We start from the raw sequence: 27,398 nt of genomic DNA on the forward strand, positions 1-27,398 counted from the left end.
AAAGAATATTTATTAGGACAATTTCTCTATGGAATATTGTACAAGTGTTTCCTTGACGACTGCTTTCTATTGTAGAAATAATTTATATATTTTCTCTTGAGTTATTTGTTTGTTTTTAATCTTGTCAATCTTATGTTAATTTTAAGGACACTTCCTCTAAAGCATTACTTTGTCAATTTTATACATTTTTCATCTAAACAGTGTTATGTGGCTGAAGATGTTGATAATATACGAAACATGTACCACTTTTGACCATTAAAAATTGCCTTAAGCAATCATTGTATCGACTAGGTGGAAAATAAATACTTGATTGTGAAGTTGTGTCAATGTAATCTTTTTCAATGAACAATTGAAATGTTTGTGCTAACTTTTTAGCAGCTTCCGTGTCCATGCTAAGACATTCCCCATGAATCACAATTTCTCATGTTCTGTAGCATTTCTTAAACCATGTAAGATGCTTTAAAATCCCCTTTTTTTACGAGCAGAGTGAAAATATTTCGCTTGCTCAGCACACGTTGGGCCAGATGGAGGAATACCTTCCACTACTACTGTATCGTGGCTTCATCTAGTTTTTCATAGTCTGATGTTCTCATTGATTTTCAAGATGATAAGCGATCACACCTTATGAAAAACTTGATCGGGGTTTCCTTTTGGTTTTTCATGTCTCTCACCATTGTTTCACCCACACCAAACTAGTTGCCAAGTTAGATGTTGACTCATCGTTCTCCCGTTTCTATAAATTTCAGCTCTTCAATGATGGCTAGCCTTCTATATTTCATTTTATGACCGGTCATATTGAAATCTGATGATGATGATGATGATGATGATGTTTGTAGTTTAAAAGGGCTTAACAGCTAGCTCATCAGCCCCTAATGGTAAGAGGTGAACAAAACGAAAATTAAAACTTCAAAATTTCTCCACTGACTAGAATATAAAATGAATGGTGATGAAAAAATTATAGTGAAATGAAAACAAACAGTGGATCCAATTCACAAAACTGGAATTAATGAAATGATGCATTATTATCTAAAGGGATCCAAAATCCAGGTTGCCGGCCCCTCATAATGATACTTATCACTGGGAGGTAGACCATGGTGTTCCTCCTATAGTGGTACTAATCACAGGACATGTAATGACCTATTATATGTCGCACACAATGGCATCACTCACAGGTAACACAAATCCATGGTGTTTCACACATAAGAGTACTACTCACAAGCAATGCACATAGTGGGACTAATCACGGGCACCGGTATTCCCATGGTGTCCCTCACTAAGTGGAACTAATCACAGGCAACGCGTACTCATGGTGTTGCTCACATAGTGTTACTAATCATAGGCAATGTAGACCCATGGTGTATGACACATTATGGTAACAACCATAGGTAATACAAACCCATGGTATTCGTCACATAATGGAACTAACCTCAGGTAATGCATGGTTTTCGCACATAGTGTACTTATCACGGGTGCCAGCCAAACCCGTGGTTTTTCTCGCATAGTGATACTAATCGCAGGCAACGAACACCAATGGTCTTTCTCGTAAAGTGGCACTACTCATAGGTAGCGCAGATCCATTCTGAACCCAGGAGAACCGACACATTCCAGCACAGCGTTACGGCACATGGACATTAGTTCGCGCAGCCGAATGCCCGCTCCCCGCTTCGGTGGAATACACATGATCGTAGACCCTACTAATCACAGAACCGTGTTGTTCCTCACATGGAGGCACTACTCATTGGTGATGTAGATCCATGGTGTTCCTCACATGGTGGTACTAACTGCAAGTAACATCGACCCATGGCGTTCCTCACGTAATGGTACTAAGCACAAGTAGTTTCATGGTTCTAATGTTATCATCCCTCGGTCAACCCTTACGGCAGGCAGGGGATACCGCAGGTGTATTCTTCGTCTGCTCCCCCACTCAAGTGGGTTATTGAAATCTGACAGAGCCACAAATCACAGTTGAAAACTCTCACAACAGAATTTGATTCAAAACTTCAAAAAGATTTCTGTACATATGTTCACACTTTTCAACTGTACTTTTTTTTTTTTTTTGCTAGTGGCTTTAAGTCGCACCGACACGGATAGGTCTTATGGCGATGATGGGATAGGAAAGGCCTAGGAGTTGGAAGGAAGCGGCTGTAGCCTTAATAAAGGTACAGCCCCAGCATTTGCCTGGTGTGAAAATGGGAAATCACGGAAAACCAGGGCTGCCAACAGTGGGATTCAAACCCACTATCTCCCGGATGCAAGCTCACAGCCGCGCATCCCTAACCGCACAGCCATCTCACCCGGTAACTTTACTGTTAGTACTGTCCGTGAATCTCTGGTGCACCTACCCTTCAGAGCTCAGTTAAGCATTAGGTGAGTAATCTTGTGGTGTGGCAACAGGCAAAGAGATGCTAGGTTCTGGGTGAAAGTGTATTGTCTCAACTTAGGAGATACCACCTATGGCAAAATGCCCATATCTTCAAGTTTGCAGCATTCTGATAACAGTGTGTAATTAGACTTACTGTTACACCACAGAGCAAGGGAAAAAACATAAGTTGATATTTAAAAATTTCATCGTGATCCGTATTGAACTGGGATTACAATAATTGAAATTATTAGGGGTTATGTGATTAATTCACACTAATAAATGTCATTGTATTGAATAGGTGGACCCTTAATAATTTTAATTATTGTAAGAAACGTAAGGTAAAGATACAACATGTGGTAAAAGACTCTCCTAGTTACCAACTAGCATGTTCTGGATAATTGCTGTGAACAAAAGTCAATATGAATATTATGAATGGAAAGAAGGGCTACATGCTAAAATTTGTTGGAAAGAGACCCAAGGGAGTAGGCAACTCCTATTGCCAGTAGTATTTTCTCAGTGGCTAGAGATCACATTCATACTTTGAAGAATTCCTTTGATTTTTGATGATAAGATGCACAGTTGAGTCACATTATTATGACCACCTGCTAGTAACCACCCTTTGCAGCATGGACAGCAGCTGGATGTGCTGGCAGTGACTCTGTCAGGTGCTGATAGGTCTCCGTGGGTATCTGGAGCCATTCTGTCTGCAGTGTGTCCCATAACTGTTGAAGAGTGCATCTTGGAGGAGACAGCCGGCAAACACGCTGATCGAGGTGGTCTTACAGATGTTCAGTTAGATTGACATCGGGGCTATTTCAGTGCCAGGGAAGAATTTTTAAGTCTTGATCGTGCTCTTCCAGCCATACACGAACACTTCTAGCCATGTGGCAAGGTGTATTATTGTGCTGGAAGATCCCATTCTCCCAAGGAAAGACAATCATCATATACAGGTGGACGCGACTGCTGAGAATGGATTCATAACCAAATCAGTGATGACTGCCTTCTTCACGGATGATGGCACCTAGAGAATACCATGAGAATATTCCCCAGATCATAACGCTGTCCCCCACCAGCTTGTGTTCATCCAACAATGGATGCAGGGTGTTGTTTCCAACGTTTCTTGCTGGGTAGGGTAAGTTCCATCTGTTCTGTGCAGCTGAAAATGAGAATCATCAGATGATCAGCAGTGGTCCAGTTGCTATACTGTCATGCAAATTCCAGCCGTTTATGTTGCTAAACCTGTGTCAGCATGGGTGCAGCCCCCCACAGTCTACTCTAAAGCCCCATTCGCAGAAGGTTTAGCTAAACTGTCATATGTCTGGATGCCCCTAGTTCATATGGACAGCGAGCTATTATAATGTAGCCTGTTGGTAGGCCTTCATGCACCATCACAGTCAACATTCATCTCGGACTGCGATAGCACATGAAGCATCCCAGTTTCCTCGACGGTTATTCCCAATGGTTCTATTTGTCTACTGAAAATACACCTTTACCACAGAGGCACATGAACAGTTCACAAACACTACTGTTCCCAAAATGCTGCCCCTCTTGGCCCTAAACCTAATGATCATCCCTTTTTGCAACTCTGTTAAATCACTTCCCTCACTCATGACAACAGGAAGTGCGATGTGTACAGCCAGCCTCTTGACCACATCACATACCTGCTTCACTGGCCCACATCATGGGCCATACTGTACCAGTAAAAGAGCCCCACTCTCAGATTAAATTTGATAGGGGCATGAAATAGAGATCTCAGGGCAAAAAACTGGATTAATCGTAGCTAGGGCTCGGTACAGGAGGTAGGGTCCTATCTACAGAAAAACTTTGACTCTGATTGTATAAGAGTTTATTCAAATAAGTCATGAGTTTGCACATCACCTCTAAGTAGAAATGGACTGTCTTCCTCGTATTCCAATAGTATGGCTTGGGTTCTCCAGCTCACCAAGTCAAGCTGGTTGAAGCACGTTCCAGAAGACTCCAGGGATTCCAGGGACTCTAGATATTCCAGACAGAGGCAGCTGGACTGTCTGGATCGACGGCAAGTGGAGATGTCTCGAACTCTGAGGCCCGGGTTGAACCCCGATGATCCAGGCGATGTTGTAGATAGTCATGTACTACCTCAGCCCAATGAGACTGAGGGCCGGTTGTATAAACATAGCTGATCCGAGATCAATTTTGATTCAAGATCAGAAAATGATCCTTTCCAAGCTGCTCGTTGTGTTGTATAACATTGATCTCGGATCTCATGATCCGGATCAACTTTGATCCGTCATCGTAGAATTTCGCTTGGCAACGTCGTAAACAGCGTGGGAAATTCGTACTAATCAGGAGTATGTTGGTAGTAAAGTCACGTTATTTCATGTTTTTATCTCTGTGACGTAGTGTCAATCTTGGTGTCAATCAGATCTCAAACACCGATTGAAAAATGGACATGAACTTGGATGTCAATGAGCGAAGAAATCGAGCGCCGAATTTTACAGCGTACGAAAAGGAGTTGTTGATTGATTTAGTTGTTACTAAATATAAGAATACGATTGAAAATAAAAAGACTGATGCTGTAAGTACGAAAGAGAAGGAAAACGCCTGGAAAGCACTAGCTTCAGACTTCAATTCCCACGCAAATGTGGTGCGACGGGATTGGAAAACATTGCAGTTATGTTACAAGAATGTAAAACAACGAACGAAGAAGTCGGCTGCAGACGATAAAGTAAGTAAAGAAATACATATTTGCGTATTAATCACTAGTTGAGACTTCGGAGTATCGTACTTAACCAACTGTACATTCTTACTAGGTCAGCATTCATAAAACAGGCGGAGGTCCATTTGTACAACCTACGGTGGATGAAGCTGGACGGAAACTCGTAGCAGCATTAAAACCCCAATTCCTTCCACTAGCCTGCGAGTCCGATTGCGATGCGAACTTCCACCAAGAAGTTATTTTTGGTAAGTTAACCTTGAAATCCTGGTATAAATAATTAGGAATACTGGTACAGGATGTTCGAAGTGTAGACTCATACAGAGCTACGCTTTTCACAAGCATAAGGCATTGTAAATTAATTACCGATACACAGGACTATGTCTGATGTTAGTTTGTTTTTCGTTCTAGTAAATATTGCGATAAGCCCTTTACCTTAATTAATCGGTGATCGGTAACTCCAATAAAAAATTACAAACTACCCCTTGTTGACGAATGACAGGTTAACTAAATACAGTGCACATTTACTATGGAAGTACATAATGTCTAATTTTATTATTTAGATGTACGTGAATGTGATGTGGAGGATCCTGCACTTGCAATGGAAACTGCAGTGAACGAATCACAAACTCAATCCGTTGCTTTCGTGGAGGAAATAGCTGTCAGTGGGGTTTCTTACAACATGGTAATGTATCAAGTTACGTGACTACTGTATGTTGCAAAAAACTTAAGGGTGTTAATTCAGATAGATATTACATATAATGGCCGGTTTCTGGTACACTACATTTCCCTATGAGTTACCTAAATGTGCTTTTAACTAACTGCGCTGTTAACTGGAAACTTAAATCCATATTAATAAGCCCTGGTAATGAACAGCACAGATATCGTCATGTTTAGTATTTCTCGTCCTCCAATAGATGTATCTACGCAAATGTTTTTAGGGTAATTTTGGTAATATCTAGTTACTTTTACTAGCAGAAGTTTCCTATAATGAGAACTGGTTGGCAAATATGTACACAGTCATTTCAATCAATCTGATTCAGCGTGTAATAATCTCTCATAATAAGAATATACCTGATCTAATAACGCAAAAACTAGTTATATTTCCCCTTCTTTCTTATTCACAGCACGCATATATAGTCTTAAATTTCACCTAGATGGGTTCATCACTAAAATTATAGAAATACACCGCGATTACCAAACAGATCACTTTTTTCTGATCCAGAACACAAGCGTAAACAATAATAATATAAATGAAAAAAGTGCATGTAATTTCACCTGATCAGATGCCAAACTCTTCAAGAATTCCATTTCTTCTGGGCTTTCACGGCACAACTTGAACAATACGAAAGCGTTTCAAACCGCAATCTCCAATAGCCAAAAGAAAATAGATACCGGTACCACTACATTTTTCATTAGTATTTCCGTAATGTACTCTTCGAACTGAGGATTTGTATTTCTTATAACTGCAACGGACTAGTCACTTGAGAAGTTTTACTTACACTGACCACGCAACATGCCTTGACAAAAATACTCTCGCAACTGCTGACGTTAAGTCCACAGATAAGAAGCTAACATAAACTACAGCTCCCTGCGAGATTTTTAATTAAAGAAGTCCAGATGTTTTATGTTTATTGGGAGTCTATCAGACCTCACGTCACCGGTTAAAAGATATAATACGGTAACATTAAAAAAGCAACAAAAATCGGTAGACTATTTATTATTCAGCAGGCTTATAGTAAGTGCATACCGGTACCTAAGAGATCATGTAGTACAAATGTAAATGCTAATGGTAAATACTCCCTAATTTCAGATTGGGTGTTCACGAACTGTTGGTGAGACTCGTGGTTCAAAGCCTGATGAAAGAAATTTTTAACATTATAGTTGCACTGAAAGATCAATTTGAGCCTGGTAAAAATCCGTTTGATTTGAGTTCCATTTTATTTGACGATTCATTTCCCGTATTAGAATATTTGTCTACAGTAGGAGCGTCATGCTCCGAGGTGATTGTAATCGAAACAGCTGGGACAGATGACACCATACAGGTGGAATCAGTTACTAAGCCAGTGATAACGTGGAAGTAAACCTACGGACCGAAATATTGTAAACTCTAGCACACCCAAGCACGTTAAAACTAGAATGAATGACTGTAAATATAGTATAGTCAGTTCATTATCACTAATGTTTACAAAACTAATTTGCTGGAATCAATTCTAGCATAGAGGTACCTACAGCACTAGCTGCAATTACCAGTCTTTGCGCAGATAACTGTGAATAAGCCGATAACTGTTGTTTCGGAAACTCATTTTAAATGTATCACCATGTTCGGTCACTGATAACTACTCATCTATAGATAACTGTCATTCCAGAAACCGGTCATAAATCAAATATACTTTTCACACGCTTAACTGTTCCTTATTACTATTCGACTAGCTTTTACAGCACGACCGTTCTTCTTCTTCTTCTTTATCATCACACTCTCGTATTTCAATTCTGACTGACTGATTTTAGGAACAAGTACCAGATACAGATGTCAGTCCTGGCCCCAGCAGCCGAACTTCACCTCCTAAAAAGAGAAGAGCTGAAGCTGAGGGAAGTTTAAGGGACAACTTCTACAAGAGAAGACTGGAATGTCTAGAGGCAGAACACGCCATTAAAATGGAAAATCTCAAACTAGACCAGGAAATTAAAAAATATGAGCTAGCGACGGCTAAAGCCAAAGCAAATGTACAGTCTTGTTAGTACTTAGAAATATTAAAAACATACCTGAACACGTTGTTAATTATTTCATTCCTAACAGCAGTATTTCCTCCATTCATCCCAGCTTCCTCGAAGACAGGAAGTTCCTCGAAAACCCTTCTTCCTGCAAAAATATCTCCTTCTACTTCAGGTTCACTATCTATGGAATCTAAGGCCATGTTATGTAGGACAAACGTTGCCACTATAATAGGAGGAACCCGAAGCAATTTCACTCGAAGACCCATCTTCAAGCAGGGAAATCGTCTTTTAACTAGCCCGAAAGTTCTTTCAATTGTGGATCGCGATCTCTTATGAGCTCTGTTATATGCCATCTCTGCAGGTGTCGCTTCATGTAATACTGGAGTGAGAAGGTACTCGCAGCAACGGTAGGCACTGTCTCCGAGAAGAAATCCTTTGGGCATTTCCCCCGCCTCAAACCGAGCATGAATTCTAGAGTTATCGAATATATTACTGTCATGTGCAGATCCAGGCCACCTTGCTACTATGTCTAGACAACGCAGATTAGCATCACATATAACCTGTACATTCAAGGAGAACCATCCGTGCCTGTTCCTGAACACTTCGGCGTTGTCACGGGTGGCCCAGATTGGCTGCGCAGTAGATGTTAAGTTTTCTCTCGTCCTGCTCGTGACGTCATCACAGGAGCACCGTGACTGTGTAGCATACAACCGCACGCGTATCTTATTTCGTTGTTTATCGCTGTCTGTCTTATAAAGAAAGGATGTCCACGTAATATCTATACGTAGTTTCTTTCCGTATATTGCTATTGGTTTATATAGTGGCCTACTGTATTTTGCGTAGTGTGTGTGTCGTAGTTCGTTTCTGTGAGATCTCTGTTAAGTTGCAGTGTTTCGTGCAGTGAGGTAGTGCACTTATTTTCTTTTCGTTAGTTGCGTGAAGAGTGTAATAGTAGCTGGAATGAAATTTCTGTGTTCACAGCATCACTGTAGTGTATATATTTCTTTCTTCTTTCGTAATCTGGTTACCCTCCAGGGTTGGTTTCTCCCTGGGACTCAGCGAGGGATCCCACCTCTACCGCCTCAAGGGCAGTGTCCTGGAGCTTCAGACTCTGGGTCAGGGATACAACTGGGGAGGATGGCCAGTACCTCACCCAGGCGGCCTCACCTGCTATGCTGAACAAAAAGTCTTGTGGACAGATGGAAAGATCGGAAGGGATAGACAAGGAAGAGGGAAGGAAGAGGCCGTGGCCTTAAGTAAGGTACCATCCCAGCATTTGCCTGGAGGAGAAGTGGGAAACCACGGAAAACCACTTCAAAGATGGCTGAGGTGGGAGTCGAACCCACCTCTACTCAGTTGACCTCCCGAGGCTGAGTGGACCCCGTTTCAACCCTCGTGCCAGTTGCGCGTTATTTTGCGAAATTTTGAGTGTGAATAACATTTCTTAAATTTGTTAGGCTAAAGCAGATGATATCTGTTCGAAATAACTGACAACAATTCCTGGATGTGCAGTAACTGGCTGTCTTCATACAGCAGAAAGACGAAAGGAACAGATATCGTGTATCATTCATTTCCTAAAGCTTCAGACCTGCAAAAATTTTGATACAAAAATATAAAAGGAAGGATTTCTTCAATGTAGCTACTTCTACTGTGTGCTCACGGCATTTTACTGACGCCAGTTATGTTCCCGATTTAAGAGCAGGATTAGGCCTACTGCATTTACCTCCCAAGAAGATCTTGAAAAAAGATGCAGTACCTACAGAGAACCTTCTCGGTAGCATTTACAGTAGTAGCCCAGTAAGTGCACAATTATTCCTGAGAAATTCGTCAGTTCCACAGTCTTCGGAGCAAAAAATGGAGAAGAACAGACCACGGACACTCACAAACGTGCTGAACTGTCACGCATACCTAATATTATACGCACCCGCTGTACCACCAGAAATAGTAAAAATGTAGGTTAGAACGAGAACATTTATACGTATACGACAAATGTACATTCGGGCAAGGACTGAAATATCCATAGCAGCTCATCGGCGAAAGGCACGGCAGTGGATTTTATCTTCAAAAGCAACCACTTCATGACATCTGATCTCACAGGCAGGACTGTATTCTAATTAAGTGTTTTTCCTGTTCTTTCTTATTCTTTAATTTTAAAAAGTAGGAATATCTATGCATGGTTTCGAATATGAACTTACTTCTGCTGCTGTTATAATGTGTTAAGCATTAAACTCGACACCTGCGGAAATGAGTGAGTATATCGTATGTTAACATACGGTAGTTCGATTACGGAAGTTCTGCTATCAACATTTAATATTACAAACATTTCATATCTCTAAATATTTATGTTGACAGATTTGAGAGAACCTTCCTCAAACTAAATAGAGAAACTTGGATTTGTTAATAAATTTCAAGCGTTGGTCAGTGTGCCGTCTCGTTACATTTACGCCTTATTCGTAATAGAAATAATGAAAACTTACTATGCTGTACTCTCTAAATCTTATTACAGCAGTAAACTTTGTCTGGTCTGCAGTTAGTTCTGAGAAACTGTAATGTTTGCTGGTATTACGAGATTCCTACTGATCTGCGCGCTCTGGGCTCGGCTGCTTTGCTCCTACTGTGACGTCATTTCGTTATTGATGGTTATGAATTTCATGTTTTTGGTCCGTATTGAACAATATATAAGTAATAATAATAATAACTTAAATGTTTCCACCTTTTCAATACAATTGTATTGTATTGAAAAGGTGGAAACATTTAAGTTATTATTATTATTACTTAGTCATTTCGTTAACCAATAGCAGCTCGTCTCGCGTTGGGCCCAACCTTTAGTAGTGTTTAAGAACCTTGGGCGTTGTTACCCCCTGGCGATATGATAGGCACATGCGTACAGTCTATAGCACCAAGAATTCCTGGAAAATGAGCTATGTCATAGAAATTGCGCATGATTCTCCTTGCTTCTCTCTGGTCAGTCGGCATATTGATAAATTGAGGTCTCAACGCAGCAATTTCTCGCGTTACTTTATGGATGACTTGACAAACCGTAGCTTTATCAATTTTGAATAAATCACTAACTACGATTTGAAAACTCCCTGTCGCGTAAAATCGCAGAGTCAATAGAATCTGGAACATTGGAGTAAGTGGCTGGTTTCTATTCGTTCGTCTCATTAGAGAGTCTCGAAGTCTACCTTCCATAACCTCAACAGTGTGTTTGGTTAGACGGAATCTCATCTTAAAAGCTTTGTCGCTAAGTTCTAATAATGGGTTTCCTCTTTCTTGGAATACTCGGAGAGACCGCCGAAATTCTTCATTATCGTCATCTGAAGAAAAATCGGAGAAGTCAGACATCTGTAATTCAAAGACAGAATCGCGATAAAAATCCCTTCATCAGATTAAATACCGGTAAAAATGCAGAACATATTTTCTTTTTCTTACCGTGATTATTGTTACGGCACTATTTTGCACTACAAAAGCCCTCTTCTTTTCACGTTGATAAATGCGGCCTACAATACCGGTACAAGAACACTACTTGATCCGGATCACAAGGCTTGATCCAAGGAAATCGTTGGATCAATTTTGATTCGTGATTAAGGAAAAATGATCTCGGATCAACGTTTATACAACACAAATTTGAGGATCAACGTGATCTAGAATCAGTTTTACGCCTTGATCTAGGATCAACTGTTTTATACAATCGGGCATGAATATATTTAAAGTTAATCACTGGTGAAATTCATAAAGTCTTTGAGTGACCACTGACGAAAACACAAGTCCATTCACATAAATAAATTCACTGACGAAATTTATAAGTCCTTTAAACCAACACTGGCAAATGTACAAGTCTGAGTAAATGCAAGTGAAATCCTAACTTTGTTCAAAGCCGTTGGAAAGTTAAAGTTCATCACTGGCAATGTTAATCAATCACTGTCTATTAGAAGAATGAGTTCCTCAACAGTTGTAAATATTCCATGTAAAAAACACAAGTCCATTTTACGAACACTTAGAAAAGTTCCAATCTCGTTTACGTGTAAATAATATAAGTCCGTTCAGTGAACACTTAGAAAAATTCCAGCTTCGAAGACGCGTAAATAATACAAGTCCATTCAGTTAACACTTAGAAAAATTCCAACTTCGAAGACACGTAAATAATGTTCAGTGAACACTTAGAAGAATTCAGGTCTCGAACCCATGGAAATACCACAAGTCCATTTAGTTAACACTTAGAAAAATTCCAACTTCGATGACACGTAAATAATACAAGTCCCTTCAATGAACACTTGTAAATATTCCAAGTTCAATTACGAAGACTTAGAAAAATTTCTACCACACTCGAAGTCTTATGAGTCCACTTTATAAAACTTGGAAGAATCGTCTTCCCACACTTGTATAATGACAGAGTTCTACGATGATAGTAGCAGCAAGAGTGTCCTCGCTGACTACTCAGCTGAGACTGTGTGAATAGGCTACAGTAGGTCCCCTTTTTATTCAATCTGGGATGTCTACGTCATAATACGGTTTGATTGAATATCTCCCGAATCCCTCGATGGATTTGCTTGAAACTCGAGCATTGGGACGTTTAGGTGATCCCAAACAAGATGGCATATCGCTCGACTCGCTAGCACAATTATTATAGAAATTTCCAAATTTTCTCCATCGAACTCACTAGAACAAGTGACGTGGAATCCAGAAAATACCAGTCAAGGCTGGCAACACGTGTTGAGACGAGCGGGCGGCCTAGCTAGCCCCTGTGGCTACGGCACAGTTCACAGTCGTCATACACTTCGCTAGCTGGTCCTCGCTGCTGGGAAACAAACTAGACGCGCTCGGAACATTACGCGTGGTAAATAAACGTAACTTATGCTCAAAAAATACTTATGTACAGGTCGTAACCGGTACAATACATCATGGCCTATGCACTGTAGGTGGCACTTCTAGCAGGTGGTCATAATAATGTGATTCGACTGTATGTTACTGTATGTCACCACATGATTTTTCTGCGAGTTAAGTTTGAAAGTTAAAGGAGAACCTACTTTAATTTTTAATATTCATTCATACTTACTATAACTTTTCCTGCATCCATGGCCAGCACCATGTCGGAATCTATGATGGAATTAAGTCTATGAGCTACGGTCAGGACAGTACAGTTCGAGAACTTCTTACGAATAGTTGCTTGGATCAACACATCAGTCCTGAAAATCAAAAGTACATTTTTAAATATAGTAATCAGAATTATCAAATGATACACAAAAAGATGAGAATATGAGCAGGAACACAAAATAAAATAAAACACAATGAGAAGTTAGTGTGGGGAGAGGAAGCAACTGAAAGAAGAAACAAGGATAATGTTTACATCTTCATACATTGCAGTCTTCATATAGATGGGCTCTCACTTCATCAGAACCCAGTGTTTGACATCCCCTAAGCACAAAATGGCAGGTAGAATGTCAGGTTCTCAAATATGCCAGATTCATGTTGTAGATTTATCAGCTAAAAAAAAAAAAAACCCACTACCCTTCTTTGGAACAAAATTTCTGGCATCTCACTTTTTCTGAAAACCATAACAGTAGTTGAGCCTCCACTACACCCGGAAAGTTTACGAACTACTTACAAGCACGTAAAGTTGCAAGCAAGTGAGCATTCTGTAAGTATCAATTACATGTGGCCAATAAACTTGTCCATTCGTCAAACAGATGTGAGTGTCCAGTGTCTTGTTTCTTGATCATTCTATTAGTCATCTGCAACAAAGCATCAAACTAGGTCTTCTCTAATCTCAAAACAATTGGTATTCATCCTTCATCCTTCAACTCTTTCAGTAAAGTATTGCTTGCAGCATATTTTCCACATGTTCTTACCCATTGGTTTATACACACTCTTCTAAATCTTCTGTTTTTCCATTTCCTTTTGAAGTGCAAGCTGAACAAAAATAATTTCTGCTCAAACTACTTCTGCCAAAATTTTACAACTAACGAAAACTCGCTACCTAGGTATATTACGCAGGGCGAGAGTTTACTAGTCAGACAGTAAAATCACCAGGGACTAATAAGTTTACTAGGCAAAGTTATTACTTATTTTTATTACTATTTCTCGTGATGAGGCCCAGTGGACCGCATGGCACTACAAGTGTCCTCCTCCATCAATCCATCGCTCTCAGTCACCATCCATCTGTACCTATTGCTGACTGTTGCAGGTTCCCACGGAGGCCATCACGCCCCCGACATGTTAGACCAATGGTTTTATGCCCCTAGCCAGGCGTGAACAAACCGATGCAGAAAAGCTGCAAAGAAAATATTCTCACTCACTTATAACCATGGTTTTGGGGTTCTTCTGTTGGTGACAGTTCATTTGAAGCAAGCAAGCCAATGTCAGCACTGCAGGTGGAGCACCTAGGAAGTAGCATGTAGAGGAGGGGGTGTCTTATTCAACCTGTATCCAGACAATAACACAACAGAAACAGAAGGCTCTGCACGGGCAGTATCAAATGAGTTGGATCAGCTGAATATTGATGAAAGCATTGTATGTTTGGCTAACAATCAGAAATATACCTGGAGACAGAGAGCTTTGTTTGCTATTCAGGATCTACTTATAGCAAGAAAGAACTAAGGAGAGTACATACTGCAAGGACCATTCAGTAGAATCTAACCTGTGTTACCGATGCAAACAGGGGTACAGATTCAGGCATGATCATGGACATCAACATCAACATCCCATTTATGTAGGTTCTACCTTCTTGCAGTGTTTCTTCCACTTCAATTGACCCATAGTGTCCCGAGGGCCGAGTTTGGTGAGCCGCACGTCATCTCTCACCCTATCAAGCCAGTGTGTTTGAGGTCACCCTCGAGGTCGGCAACCCTCTACATTCAGTTGAAGGGCAGTCTTAGCAACTGAGGTTTCACTGCTGCAGAGCACATGCCCACATCATCGCAGGCATGATCGTGTAGCAAAAATAATTTACCAAAAACTGGCTCATCAGTATCAGCTTACTCAGTATTCAGCACCTTACTGGAAGTATGCACTACAGTCAGTCCTTGAACATGAACACTGCAGAACTTATTGGAACAGAAGTATCAACAGCAGGCTTTGGATAATTATGCATCTTACATATACCTACAGTTGCATATTTGGAGTAGTTTTACCTTAATGGAGCATATTTTGTATTTTCCTCCTGTTTGGGCATATTTTGAAAATATTCTGCATCTTGAGGGTAGACATCAGTGTCTGCAGGACAATAAAAAAAACTGTAAAGGAAACAACGGTGAAGAGATACAAAAAACACACTTACAACTATGGTTCCAGGATTCTTCTGGTGGCAACAGTTCATTTGAAGCAAGTAAGCCGATGTGAGTGCTGCAGGCGAAGCACCTAGGAAGAGCTGGAAACCTGTGCATAACTCATGTCATATTCAAGAAGTTGAACTGTGTTGGTTATCGCCAGGTAGCCTGTTTGACAGGTGGGTAGCATATATTTCTCAAGGCTACACATCGCAAGAATATGTTTTCGGATACAGTTGGTAATGTGCTGCTCCTGCCTTCACTAGTTCATACAAGATGAGGAACGTGGCTTGAAGCTGCTGCTTATTATGTTGATATGTTGAAGTAGTAAAAGTGGTAGTTGAAGGCCTCGATTTTGAAGAAGCTGTTTCTGTTAAAGAATCACAGGAAGTCTTCAGCAAAGATGGTGTTTGTGGGCAACTTACATGTATCCATTCCAGTTTTATGTGCATACCTATAGCTATCAAGAAATTGCAAGAAAAAGAAGTGTGCCTTTACGTTAGTACTGGAATTGTTGAAAAAGTCGAACGATCCCTAATGAACCTAACAAAGGAAGTTTAATCAGAAAAATTGCAGTGTAGTGTTAAAAATAACTTGGTCTCTTGCAAACTTAAAAGCATTTCTGGTGTTCTCCAAGGTTATGAAAGACTAACAGTGCATTGATACTGGAAGTCTCTGATTTTGTTAAGTTGGAATATGCTCAATTGTGGCATGTGATGTAAAGAGAGTGTTTTTTGGGTACAAAACCATTTTAACTGAAAATATGTGCAAGTTTGTGTTTTAGCACGTAATGCAACATGCTGCGATTGGTAATTAAGAATTGTGAATTTCGTTGAGAATTGGAGTATTTTACTGTAGTATGAGGTAAGATATGTAATGTTCTTTTAAATTTGGTGATGTTTAAAGTCTAATATTTATTGATAATTATCAGATTTTTGTTTCTTTCAATGCATATTTCAACATATTTAGTGCATATATGCACGCGTATTTTGACTATTTAAATACATGATTATCCAAAGCCTGATCATCACCAAGACAATACGATGTAATAGACCAGATATCATGTAACTTGACAATACTGAAGAAACGTGCTACAATATTAACTGTACCAGTTTATAATATCAAACTTCTCTGTAACAGGGACTTTAAAAGATCTATCTCCATCTCCATTTACTTCACTGTTATGCATTTTCTGTCTTGCTTTATGATTACAAACCATCACTCTCATTTTTGTACCATATTGAAAACTGCAATCTCACGTAGTTTACAAAAGGAGTATATTTATTACCCCACCTATTCAATACAGTTAGTACCATGTTATGTGGTTAAATAAACATAGAAATTCTAAATTTTATGGGGACATGTTTTGCCCTTCTTTTATTGGGCATCATCAGCCTTATTAATTTAATCTTAAAAAAACATTGTTTAAAGGACATTGACATTTATTATTTACAAAAATTGAACTGTGTTTTCTTATGGTATTAACACTAAGGAATAGTAATTATAAAATATGATATTGGGACATGACATATACAACACATGTTAAAATCATTGTATACAAATTTAAAATCTTGTCCAAAAGAAAATTTGTGTCATATAAAATTCTAAAAACGGCACATGTCTGGTACTGAAGCGGATCCTCTTCGTAAGAAAATTCAGCATATACTTCCTTGGGGTAGTTGTCAATGCAAGTTCTCAATAGACTAAAATGGTTGAAATATTGAAGGTGAATTTTGTTTACTTTTTTGCGTTCCAGTGCTAAAAAATATTGAGACAGACCAACGCTGCTAATACAGTAAGATAGACATAATTACAGCAAATTATATAACCACATTCTTTTCCTCAGTGTTCTACATCTTCTAGAAGGACAACATTTTCACATGATAATCAAAACATACCTGTCAAATACTCAGATATACTCTATTCAAAAGCAGCTTCTGCCAGCACACCAGTCTTTTTACATTGGTTATATCACAATTTTTTGGATCAATCAATTTTATGAAGATAATTTTATAACATTCGCCTTTTCTCTTGGGTATATCATTCGAAATGATACATATAGACTCCTTCAGCTTTTGTTACAAGGTAAAATTGATGGAAGGAGAAGTAGGGGAAGAAGGAGAATATCTTGGCTGCGGAATCTACGAGAATGGTATGGGCTCAGTACCGCCACTCTTTTCCAAGTTACTGAGAACAAGAACCAGATCACCCCGATGACAGCCGACATCCAATGAGGATATGGTAGAAGAAGAAGAAGAAGAAGAAGAAGAAGGTTTATAATGTGCAACAAATAAATATACATGTATGTATATAATGTTACTACGTGGTATATTTTGATAAAAATTGCACATAAAAAACAATAAAATAACCTGTCAGCATGGAGTGCCGAGTACTGCTCGTCATACAGTGAACATCGCGCACAGTGGAGGGACGAGCACTGTTTGCACGGTACACACGTGTACTCTACTGTGATCTAGCAGGTTACGATCGAAGCTGTTTGTGTTTTAAGTTATTTCTCCTAGAAACGGAAGGTTTGAGCTTTCGAACGATATATCTTGATCCCTATTTTGATAGTGTTTTGTCACTGAAATTCGAGAGACATTTCAAGGAATGTATATTTATCTCTGCCACCAGGGGCAAGCACTGTTTTTATCTGCTATCTGGCTACTACTATGCATACTTCTTGCATTCATCATCATCATCATCATCATCATCATCATCATCATCATCATCCTAAACCATCTCCAGTTTCCTGGGTGTGGTATATGATCCTCCTCCATCCCATCCTGTCCTTGTACCATTCCCCCTCCACCAACTTGTCCCAATCATGACCTCTTAGCAGTACATCATTCTTAACTAAATCTATCAATTTCCTTCGTGGCCTTCCCATGGGTCGTTTTCCTTCTACTTTTCTGTCAAATTTCTTCCTTGCAGTTCTGTTAACTGGCATCCTCTTCATGTGACCAAACCATTTCAGTCTTGATATCTGAATCTTGTTAAGGAGAGAATCGTCTATTCCTACTTCCTCTCTAATTTTCTCATTCCTAATTTTGTCTTTCCTGGTTTTTTGGATCATAGTGTGTAGGAATTTCATTTCAGGTGCCTGGAGTTTGGAGTTATCTCTATTCGTCAGTGTTGTGGTTTCGAGACTGTATATAAGAATTGGTGTATAATAGGACTTGTACAATGTCATTTTTGTTTTCATAGGTATTTGCTCATCCCACAGCAGGTGTCTTACCTGGTGGTAGAATTGTGTTGCCTTATTGATTCGATTGTTCACCTCATGTTTTGCTAGGTTGTCATTTGATAGAACGCTACCCAAGTATTTGAAAACTGGAACGCTATCCAGTTGGGCTTCATTTAACATGACTATTGGTTCTGCTCCTTCTCCATACACTTTCATCACCGCCGTCTTGGTCTTACTGATGTCTAAACCATATTTCTTAAACTCCTCATTCCAGCTTTGCATTCTCTCTCCCAATTCCTCTTCGGAGTCACTCCAGATTGCAACATCATCTGCAAATGTGAAGGCTTTGATATCTCCATGTTCTTTCCTTTTAATAGATTTCATTACTACATCCATCACAATAACAAATAGAAGTGGTGACAATGAGCTGCCCTGCTGCACTCCTCTCTTTCTTTCAGACCAGTCCGACAAACCACGTCTTTCTTGCATTATACCTTCATTTTCTCTCAGGGAAGAACCTGACTGTCAACAGAATCATAAATTTTATCTATTCAGGACTCTCTTGAGACTGATTTTTCCTGTCCTTTTTCGTTATCATGTGCTGTCTTGCATTCCATCAGTTGTGAGTGGAGATGGCTTCTACAAGCAAGTGCGGGTTATCGAGTGTGGAAATACAGGATGTTTTAGAAACGTTGAGTGGTTCTGATGAAAGTTTGTTACATTCATATGGTGATTTGAGTGATGTGGATGACATCGCTGTACGCAAAGTCCTCAGTTCAGAATCAGATATGAGTGACAGTGTGCAGAATGGCAATGTGTATGTCACGGCTAATACACTTCGATGGGAAAACATGTCTAATTACGTAGGTCAAATAGAACAGTTTATAGGGAACCCAGTACCTCAGAATGAAGCAGCTGGGAAATGTGATGGTGTGAAGATTTTTAAGGTGTTCTTTACAGACAAGTTAGTGGAAATAATAGTTCGTGAAACAAATTTATATGCTGAGCAAAGAACATGATCTAGCGGTTTATTACCACTTCATCCCGAAAGATGTGATCAACACAAAACTAAAGAAGCGGCCAATTATAGCTGGGCATTCCAACCAGGTTTCTGTTCTAAAGTCACGTGATAAGAAAGATGTCACAATGATTTCTACATTCCATGGGGCAGAAACCATGACAAAGAAAACAAAGCGTGGTCAGGAAAAAGAGAAGCCTGTTTCTGTTGCCAACTATAATGATCACATGGGTGGAGTCAAACTGCAAGATCAAGTACTTCATGGCTATGTTTTAGAGAGGAAAAAGATGACGAAGTGGTACATCAAGTTATTCAGGAGGTTATTAAATGTTGCAATTCTGAATACAATGATCATTTGCCAGAGAAATTCACCCAAAATGAGAATAGATCATTTGAAATTTATAGTGGATGTCATCCAGGCATTGCTTGTGGAACATTCAGGTTCATTTGAAAGAAAAGTGCCTGGACGTCATTCTTCAGACAAAAATGTGCCCTGTCTCACTGAAAGACATTTCCCTGGGAGAATCCCGCCAACTGAGGGAAAGAGTAGGCCAACCAAATGATGTGTCATGTGCTACAAACAGAAAATTTGGAGAGAGACAGTGTTTTGGTGCCAGGACTGCAAAGCGGGTCTCTGTGTTGAGGGATGCTTCAAGACATTCCACACCAGACTCAATGATTAAGGTAAGATAGCATCATATTTTCAAAATGAATGGAGTTTTCTAACCATGTACGTGAAAATGTTATTGAAGTCCATAAAATAGTACCAAAGTTGTGTTGTTCTGAATAAAGCCTTGCACGAATCTGAGGAAGTTTAAATAACGCACCCAGAACTCCTCCTGCAGCACAGAGACAACTAGGCATTTAAATCCACTGTGCTGATGGGATGATAAACATGCAAAGGAAAGATAAACAAAATATCCAAACAAGGACAACTAAAGGTAATATGAACAGATGGAGAACAGCATATTGAAGATGCTGGACAACCCTACCCAGGAACATGACACTTAAATTCTTGAACTTGGGCAATCATGTTCCTTAAAATAGCATTTATTTATTATAATCAATGTAATTTTTGAAATAGATTAAAAAGGAGATAGCCCAAGATAGCAATGGGCATAGTTGATGCTGGAAATTGATCTCCTTTTAAAATACCCACAAAAAACAAAAAACAAAAAACAGAATTCTTAAATGAACCATTATACTGTGGGAGTGTGCGTGGGCACTTGCGTTCATGGTCCTACCCTCAAACACCATCAAGGCTTACATCTTTTTCTTTATATGTTCGCTGAAGATTTTTCAACCTTAGGCTTTTTGTATGTTACTTTTTCACCAAGAAGTCTAATCCGGAGTAATCCTGTTACCATATGTGACAGTAAATGATACTATCTGTGACTGTTTGGCCAAGAGTCAGGTGGTCAGTTCCAAACATGACAAACTAAGGATGAACCAGTGGCTATGGGTGGAATGGTTCTTCCCAAGAGATCTGATGAAACACTTGTGTAGAAAATGATGTGAATTCAATAGAAAATTTAACAACTGATTTGGTGGAGAAAATTGGTTTCAGTTAGGCGAGTGAGGCAAAAGAGGCACTGATGTCACCAAGAAGAGTTCCGTTTATGTTGAGAAGATTTTCAAAATATTTCTCCCACCTGTCCAGTGGTTCCCTGGGATCTATTATGAGTTCAGCTGAATTATCCAAAACTCTATTTATTTCCCTTTTCCCTCCCTAAGATTCTTTATTACTAACCAGTTAGGTTTCCCTGCTGCTTGACCTAACCTTTCCAGGTTATTACCCAAATCTCCCCACGACTTCTTTTTGGATTCAACAACGATTTGTTATATCCTGTTTCTTACACCTACGTACATGCCCCTGTCTGCATCAGCCCTTGTTTGGAGCCATTTCTGATACGCCTTCCTTTTATGTTTACAAGCTGCTCTCACTTCATCGTTCCACCAAGAAGTTTATTTTTTTCATCTTTACATACGTTTGTTCCTAGGCATTCCTTTGCTGTTTCTACCACAGCATCCCTCTATGCCACCCATTCTCTTTCTATATCATAAAACTGCTTACTGTCCATTGTTTGGAACTCTTCAGTAATCTTAACCATGTACTTCTGTCTAGTTTCCTTGTCCTGGAGATCTTCTATCCCTATTCATCTGCAGATAGATTTCACTTTCTCTGTCCTAGGCCTAGAGATACTTAGTTTACTACAGATCAGATAGTGGTCCATATCATCAAATAATCCCTGGGAAACCTGTATATTTATAACAAATTTCCTGAATTCAAAGTCAGTTAAGATATAGTCTATTATGGATCTGGTGCCCCTCCCTCTCATGTATAGCGGTGAATACCTGTATGCTTGAAAAATGTATTCATTACTGCTAAGCACATACTAGGACAGAAGTCCAGCAAATGTTTCCCATTACTATCAGTTTGCATACCTTCACCACATTTACCAATCACCCTTTCGTATCCTTCAGTTCTATTTCCAACTCTTGCAGTGAAATCGCCCATTAGCAGTACCCTATCCTTGCTGTTGACCCTCTCTACGATGTCACTCAATGCTTCATAAAACTTGTCCACTTCATCCTCATCTACACCCTCATGATGAATACACTGAGACAATTCTTGTCGTAATTCCTCCAACTGCCAGATCTACCCACATCATTTCCTCTTTTACATGCCTTAAAGAAACTATGTTGCATGCAGTAGTATTGCTGATGAACAGCCCTACCCCGCACTGTGCCCTTCCCTTTTTTAACACCCATCAAATACACTTTGTAACCTCCTATCTCTTCCTCGTTATCTCCCCTTACTCAAATATCATTTACTCCTAGCACATCCAGATGCATCTCTTTGCTGACTCAGCCAGTTCTACTTTCTTTCTTCCATAAGCCCCATTAATATTGATAGCTTCTCGTCGAATTCCATTTTGTTTGCCAAGTTGTTTCCAAGGAGTCCCTCAACTATCAAATGGTAGTAGAGCTCCGTTACTCCCATAGATTAGAGGCTTGCTTAAAACCTTCTGAGCGTGCTCAGTGAAAATCCTGTGAAGTAGGATGCTACCCTACTTACACATAGTCCAAGTGAGGATCTCTCCTCTGATGGGTTAGGGACCATGGTGGATTGTATTGTCCTAGCCGCCTGAGCACAAGGAGGGTCATCACTCAGAATATGTCCGAGATGCCCACTCCCATTCCATAGCAACTGGTATCCCGACTCTCAGGGCCACTTACTAGGCCAGTGAGCTGTTGTTCATGGTTCATGAACTAGGACGTGAGTACAGTAACCCACATCACGAACCACTCTTAGGTTACTGTTATTAAAAATACATTAGTATGGAGCTTTTCATTTCCAGTATGAAATGTTTTGACATGTTCTCTGCGTCAAGACCAACAGCCGGATGTGTAGCATCAATGTGTTGTGATTCCTCTCCCTTTTGCGTTGACTACTCATTGGTCCAGACAGCCATGATGCTGCCTGCACAGAAGGCTTGTTTTCTCACTGTCAGTTCACAGATTCTGTGTACAGACTTTAGTGAAAATTATATTAATGTACTTACTCAGGATCAAGGTTAGCTGTGGCTTCATCAAGGACTAAGATCTTACTGCTCTTCAGTATAGCTCGAGCTAGGCACACCAATTGTCGTTGTCCAACACTTAGATTACCTCCTCCTTCACTCAGTGGTTGATCCAGTGCTGAGATAGCATCTTTCAGTTCCACCTGAACAGGATTAAGTCACACATTGCTGTAATTGTTGCCTTGAAATCACTGAAGATAAATACAAGAATGTAAATTATACTCATCTAAAGAAATTCATTGCCAGGGAAAACTATCCATGTAATGTGAATAAATTTGCTTAGTACCAATATAAATGGTCCGTTATTGGACATTAAAAATTTTCCAGCTAACTCACTCCTGGTTGCCAGTGTTTTGCCCCCGTGTGATATGTTGGGCTCATCAGCTGGTACCTAGCACACCCACCAAGATGCATGGCTAGTGCATACCATGGAGGCCACTGTGTAGGCTACTTGGAGCCACTGGCAGTGCCAATGCACTATGAGAGACTTTGTCTCATTACCAAAAATTGATGCCTGCTTGGCCATCAGATGATATAGATGTTAATTCCCATAGGCAATCCTAGCACACGGGGGCAAAATGCTGGAAACCAGGAATGAGTTAGCTGGAAAATTTATAATGTCCAATAACAGGCCATTTATATTGGTATTATAAATTTACTCATTCGGGACAAAAATTTCAGGTTACCTATGGAAATTAACATCTATATCAAATTTGTTTAGATCAAAACATTTCTTCTCTACTCTGTGCCATCTAAAATATTTTGTACATTCAATAATGAGTCGAGATCGTATCTATAATCTAGCTATGCTTCCTGTTAACTGTGAGATAAACAATTCTATTGTCACTGATCAAATTGCCAATGAGTTTACTGTCAGGAGTTTGCAAGTAATGAAAATAATTTTTTAGTTCCATATTGACTATAATATTTACAACAAAGTGTATAATTTTCACCTATTCAGTACCATATATAACAGAATAATCTATTAGTTTATTTAGTCAGCATTTTTAGGTGAACATGTTTCAACTCTTTTAGCCATCAGCACTGAAAAACATACAGTTTAACATACACCTGTTAGAAAAATATAATATACAATGATAAAGTTTGCTGTAATATTCATATTAAAATATTCCATCCTTGTAGGATGCCTTGAATGTTAAAATATGCATATGCTAATGATGACACAATATTATCATGGTGATTATGACAATTCTATGGTACCAAGTTTGAACTTTTTAGGGTGCCTGGAAGTCTCTCATTAATTTAGGTCTAGTTACCTTAATACATTGCTTCCACTTATTAGTATACATTCTGTTTTTCTGACTGGTAAACTTTTACCTTTCTGAAAAAAATGTTTCTTGAGGGTCTACTTTTTCAATACATTACATGCTTTTAATGATTTACATAAATAATGTTACATCATTACTATGTCTTAAGCGGAACATGTTTTGCCTCTTTCTAGGACATCTTTAGCCACTTTCCTAATATCTGAGAACAAAATTATTTACTAGGATGCTAGGTATTATTTACAATAGCAATGCTTAAAATAGGTAGACTAGTATGAGTTGCTCTGTCTAAAGAGTTGTGCTTTGTACATCTTGTAAAAACATCTTTACATGATTGTCACACTTTAAAAATTCAACTTATATACTAGTTCCATCCGATGTTTTTTTTTACTAAAAGATGTTACTTATAAGTACATTGGGATGACATGAATTGCTCGATTTATAATGTCCAACGTGTTGTGCAACCTGTAAAAACTTCATTAACTTGATTTTCACTTTTTTATAATATTCATTATGGGATAAAAATTCAACTGTAGTTTCATGTTGTTGATGTGGTTAGTTGTCTGACTTTTTTTCCTCATTGCCTTGTAATGATTAAAATTAAGTAAAATGGGGCTGCCTGCTTTTGTACAGGTCAGAAGAAGGGACTTCTCAAGATTGTTCTCTCTGTTGTGGTTGGACCTTATTGCTTTTTAAAGGGTTGAGAGTGGTCTATAGAGAGTCTGTAATGAGAAAAGGTGCCTTAGTTGCAAAATTTGAGGCATATGAAATAAAGTATGAAATGGGGGTACTAAATGGGATCTTAACTCACCCCCTCACTTCTCTTGCAGCTGGCTTACTCCTGCGATGCTTCCTGTCCAACTGGCAGTGGCTAATGCTGTTGCCTCGTGTTGTATCTGTGTGTGTTGCGTGGAGGAGTATGAGTTGAGGAGAGGTGGGCAGAAGGGGCATCGGCTGTTGTTGGAGAGAGTGGTCTGTCTGTGGGCGGAACTTTTACACGTGGAGATTTTGTTGATATTTTGGAACATGTTCTCTTTTACTTTCAGTATCTTTAATAAGCATGGAATCTGATCTTAAAGAGGATTTTTAATTTCTGTGATATCATTTAAATGTAAATGTTATTCAATACAGACCCAGCAATGAGATTTATAACTTGTAATGGTAAACTTTTCACATTCTCTGTGAGTTAAATGGTTTAATTTATAATTTAAAAATCATTGAATTGACTGACTGTTTCTTCAGTTGTATCTATGAACTACTATAACAAGTCTTCATGCTTAGACTTAAGTGAAAGTGTTTTTCATAAGTGATTTCAGTTACAAACTGCTCACTTTATGTTATTATACTCACTTCTTCTATAGCAGCCCATAGTTCTTCATCACTGAAGTTGTTAAATGGGTCAAGATTGTATCTCAGAGATGCAGAGAACAAGACTGGTTGTTGAGGGATGATAGAGATGTTTCTACGGAGATCATGGAGGCTGATACAGCTTGTGTTTACATTATCGATAGTTATAGAACCCTTGACGTGAGCCAGTCTGAACAATGCTGCTATTAGAGATGACTTGCCTACTCCAGTATGTCCAATGATACCAATCTACAATATACAGAAAAGTAAATTGATAGAAAAATAAATCACCAAATTACTGTATCTGGAAATCAAAATATAAATAAATGGATGCTGATAACTCAGTAAAATAAAACCCACAATATACATCCATTAAATACATGATATTCAAGCATATGTCATTTGAGAAAAACTTATGGATGGAGAGGGATTTTTACATGCACAAGAGCTTAAATATTTACTGTGTAATAATAATAATAATAATAATAATAATAATAATAATAATAATAATAATAATAATAATAATAATAATAATAATGTATTGATGGTATGATAGCACCTCATCGAAACCACTGTAAGTACCTAGGTGATCTTCATTGGGGGTAATCATATTAACGAGGTTGTTAAGAAAGGTTACATATCTCTTCACATGGTCATGAGAGTATTTAGCAGTTGTAGGTGAAATGAAATGGCGTATGGCTTTTAGTGCCGGGATGTGTCCGAGGACTTCGGCTCACCAGGTGCACGTCTTTTGATTTGACACCCGTAGGCGACCTGCACGTCGGGATGAGGATGAAATGATGATGAAGATGACACATACACCTAGTCCCCGTGCCAGAGGAATGAACCAATTATGGTTAAAATTCCCGACCCTACCGGGAATTGAACCGGGACCCCTGTGGCCAAAGGTCAGCATGCTAACCATTTATTCATGGAGCCGGACAGCGGTTGTAGGTAGTAAGGATATAAAGAAGAGGGCTTACAAGTACAGGGTGCGCACAAATGATTTGAGCGGTTTTGTCAATTATTTCTAGCCATATTATTAGAGATATGGTGATGGTGTTTGATGTCGTAAGGCAAGTATCCCTCAAAGTTTAGTTTAGTTTAGTTTAGTTTTGTTTTGTTTTGTTTTGTTTTGTTTTGTTTTTGTTTTGTTTTGTTTTGTTTTGTTTTGTTTTGTTTTGTTTTGTTTTGTTTTGTTTTGTTTTGTTTTGTTTTGTTTTGTTTTGTTTTGTTTTGTTTTGTTTTGTTTTGTTTGAATAGCCCTCCATACATTGTGTTTCCCCCAACGCCCGAGAGAACGCAACAGATGCAACATCCGGCAGACATGATGCGTCCTCTACTCCAACTGTTGCAAAGATGGCGACTAACAGTGAAAAAGTGTATGCTGTTCTGGAATTTCATTCCAGCCAGTCTGTGACAACCATCTGATGAAACTTTAGAACAAAGTATCGGAAAGATCCACCCAGTGCCAACTCTATTCGCCGATTGTATAAACAGTTCAAAACTTCGGGATGTCTATGCAAGGGAAAATCAATAGGCCGGCCTAGTGTGCCTGAAGAATCGGTTGAGCATGTGCGACGCAGTTTTGAACGTAGCCCGCGAAAGTCAACTCATCGAGTGAGCAGGGAGATGAACATGCCTCGTTCGACCATTTGGAAAGTCGTAAGGAAAAGATTCCAGATGCACCCTTACCGTTTGCATCTGCTCCAATCATTGTCGCCGGCTGACAAAGTGAACTGTTCTGAGTTTTGTACAAGTTTTCAGGAGCGTATGGAAGGTGATGAATTTTGTGACAACCTTGTTTTGTTATGAGGCAGAATTTTTTCTGTGTGGTAAAGTTAACAGGCACAATGTACAAATCTGGGAGACTGAAAATCCCCGTACCTGTGTGCAGCACGTCCGTGACTCTCCCAAGCTCAATGTTTTCTGTGCC

At 39.2% G+C, this 27,398-nt stretch overlaps 1 protein-coding gene, 1 long non-coding RNA gene and 1 pseudogene across 4 annotated transcripts in view; 2 read left to right on the top strand and 1 right to left on the bottom strand.

Annotated features, from left to right (window-relative positions):
• The window catches only part of LOC136876495 (ATP-binding cassette subfamily C member 4), a 168,642-nt gene that overhangs the window by 13,179 nt on the left and 128,065 nt on the right, over nt 1-27,398 (bottom strand). For all 3 annotated transcript variants that reach the window (XM_067150499.2, XM_068228455.1, XM_067150498.2), the window contains exons 21-23: nt 25,466-25,711; nt 22,812-22,972; nt 12,832-12,961 (exon numbers count right to left, since the gene is read on the bottom strand). In XM_067150499.2, the coding sequence (XP_067006600.2) occupies nt 12,832-12,961; nt 22,812-22,972; nt 25,466-25,711 (537 nt within the window). The remainder of the gene's footprint in view (nt 1-12,831; nt 12,962-22,811; nt 22,973-25,465; nt 25,712-27,398) is intronic.
• Nucleotides 5,203-7,752, top strand: LOC137501233 (uncharacterized). Its single transcript, XR_011018439.1, has 3 exons — nt 5,203-5,305; nt 5,621-5,742; nt 7,569-7,752. It is a non-coding gene; the product is annotated as an uncharacterized lncRNA (long non-coding RNA).
• LOC136875396 (piggyBac transposable element-derived protein 4-like) lies at nt 19,227-19,928 on the top strand (annotated as a pseudogene).

The sequence above is a fragment of the Anabrus simplex genome, chromosome 6, assembly GCF_040414725.1.
Source record: "Anabrus simplex isolate iqAnaSimp1 chromosome 6, ASM4041472v1, whole genome shotgun sequence".
NCBI classification, from domain to species: domain Eukaryota; kingdom Metazoa; phylum Arthropoda; class Insecta; order Orthoptera; family Tettigoniidae; genus Anabrus; species Anabrus simplex.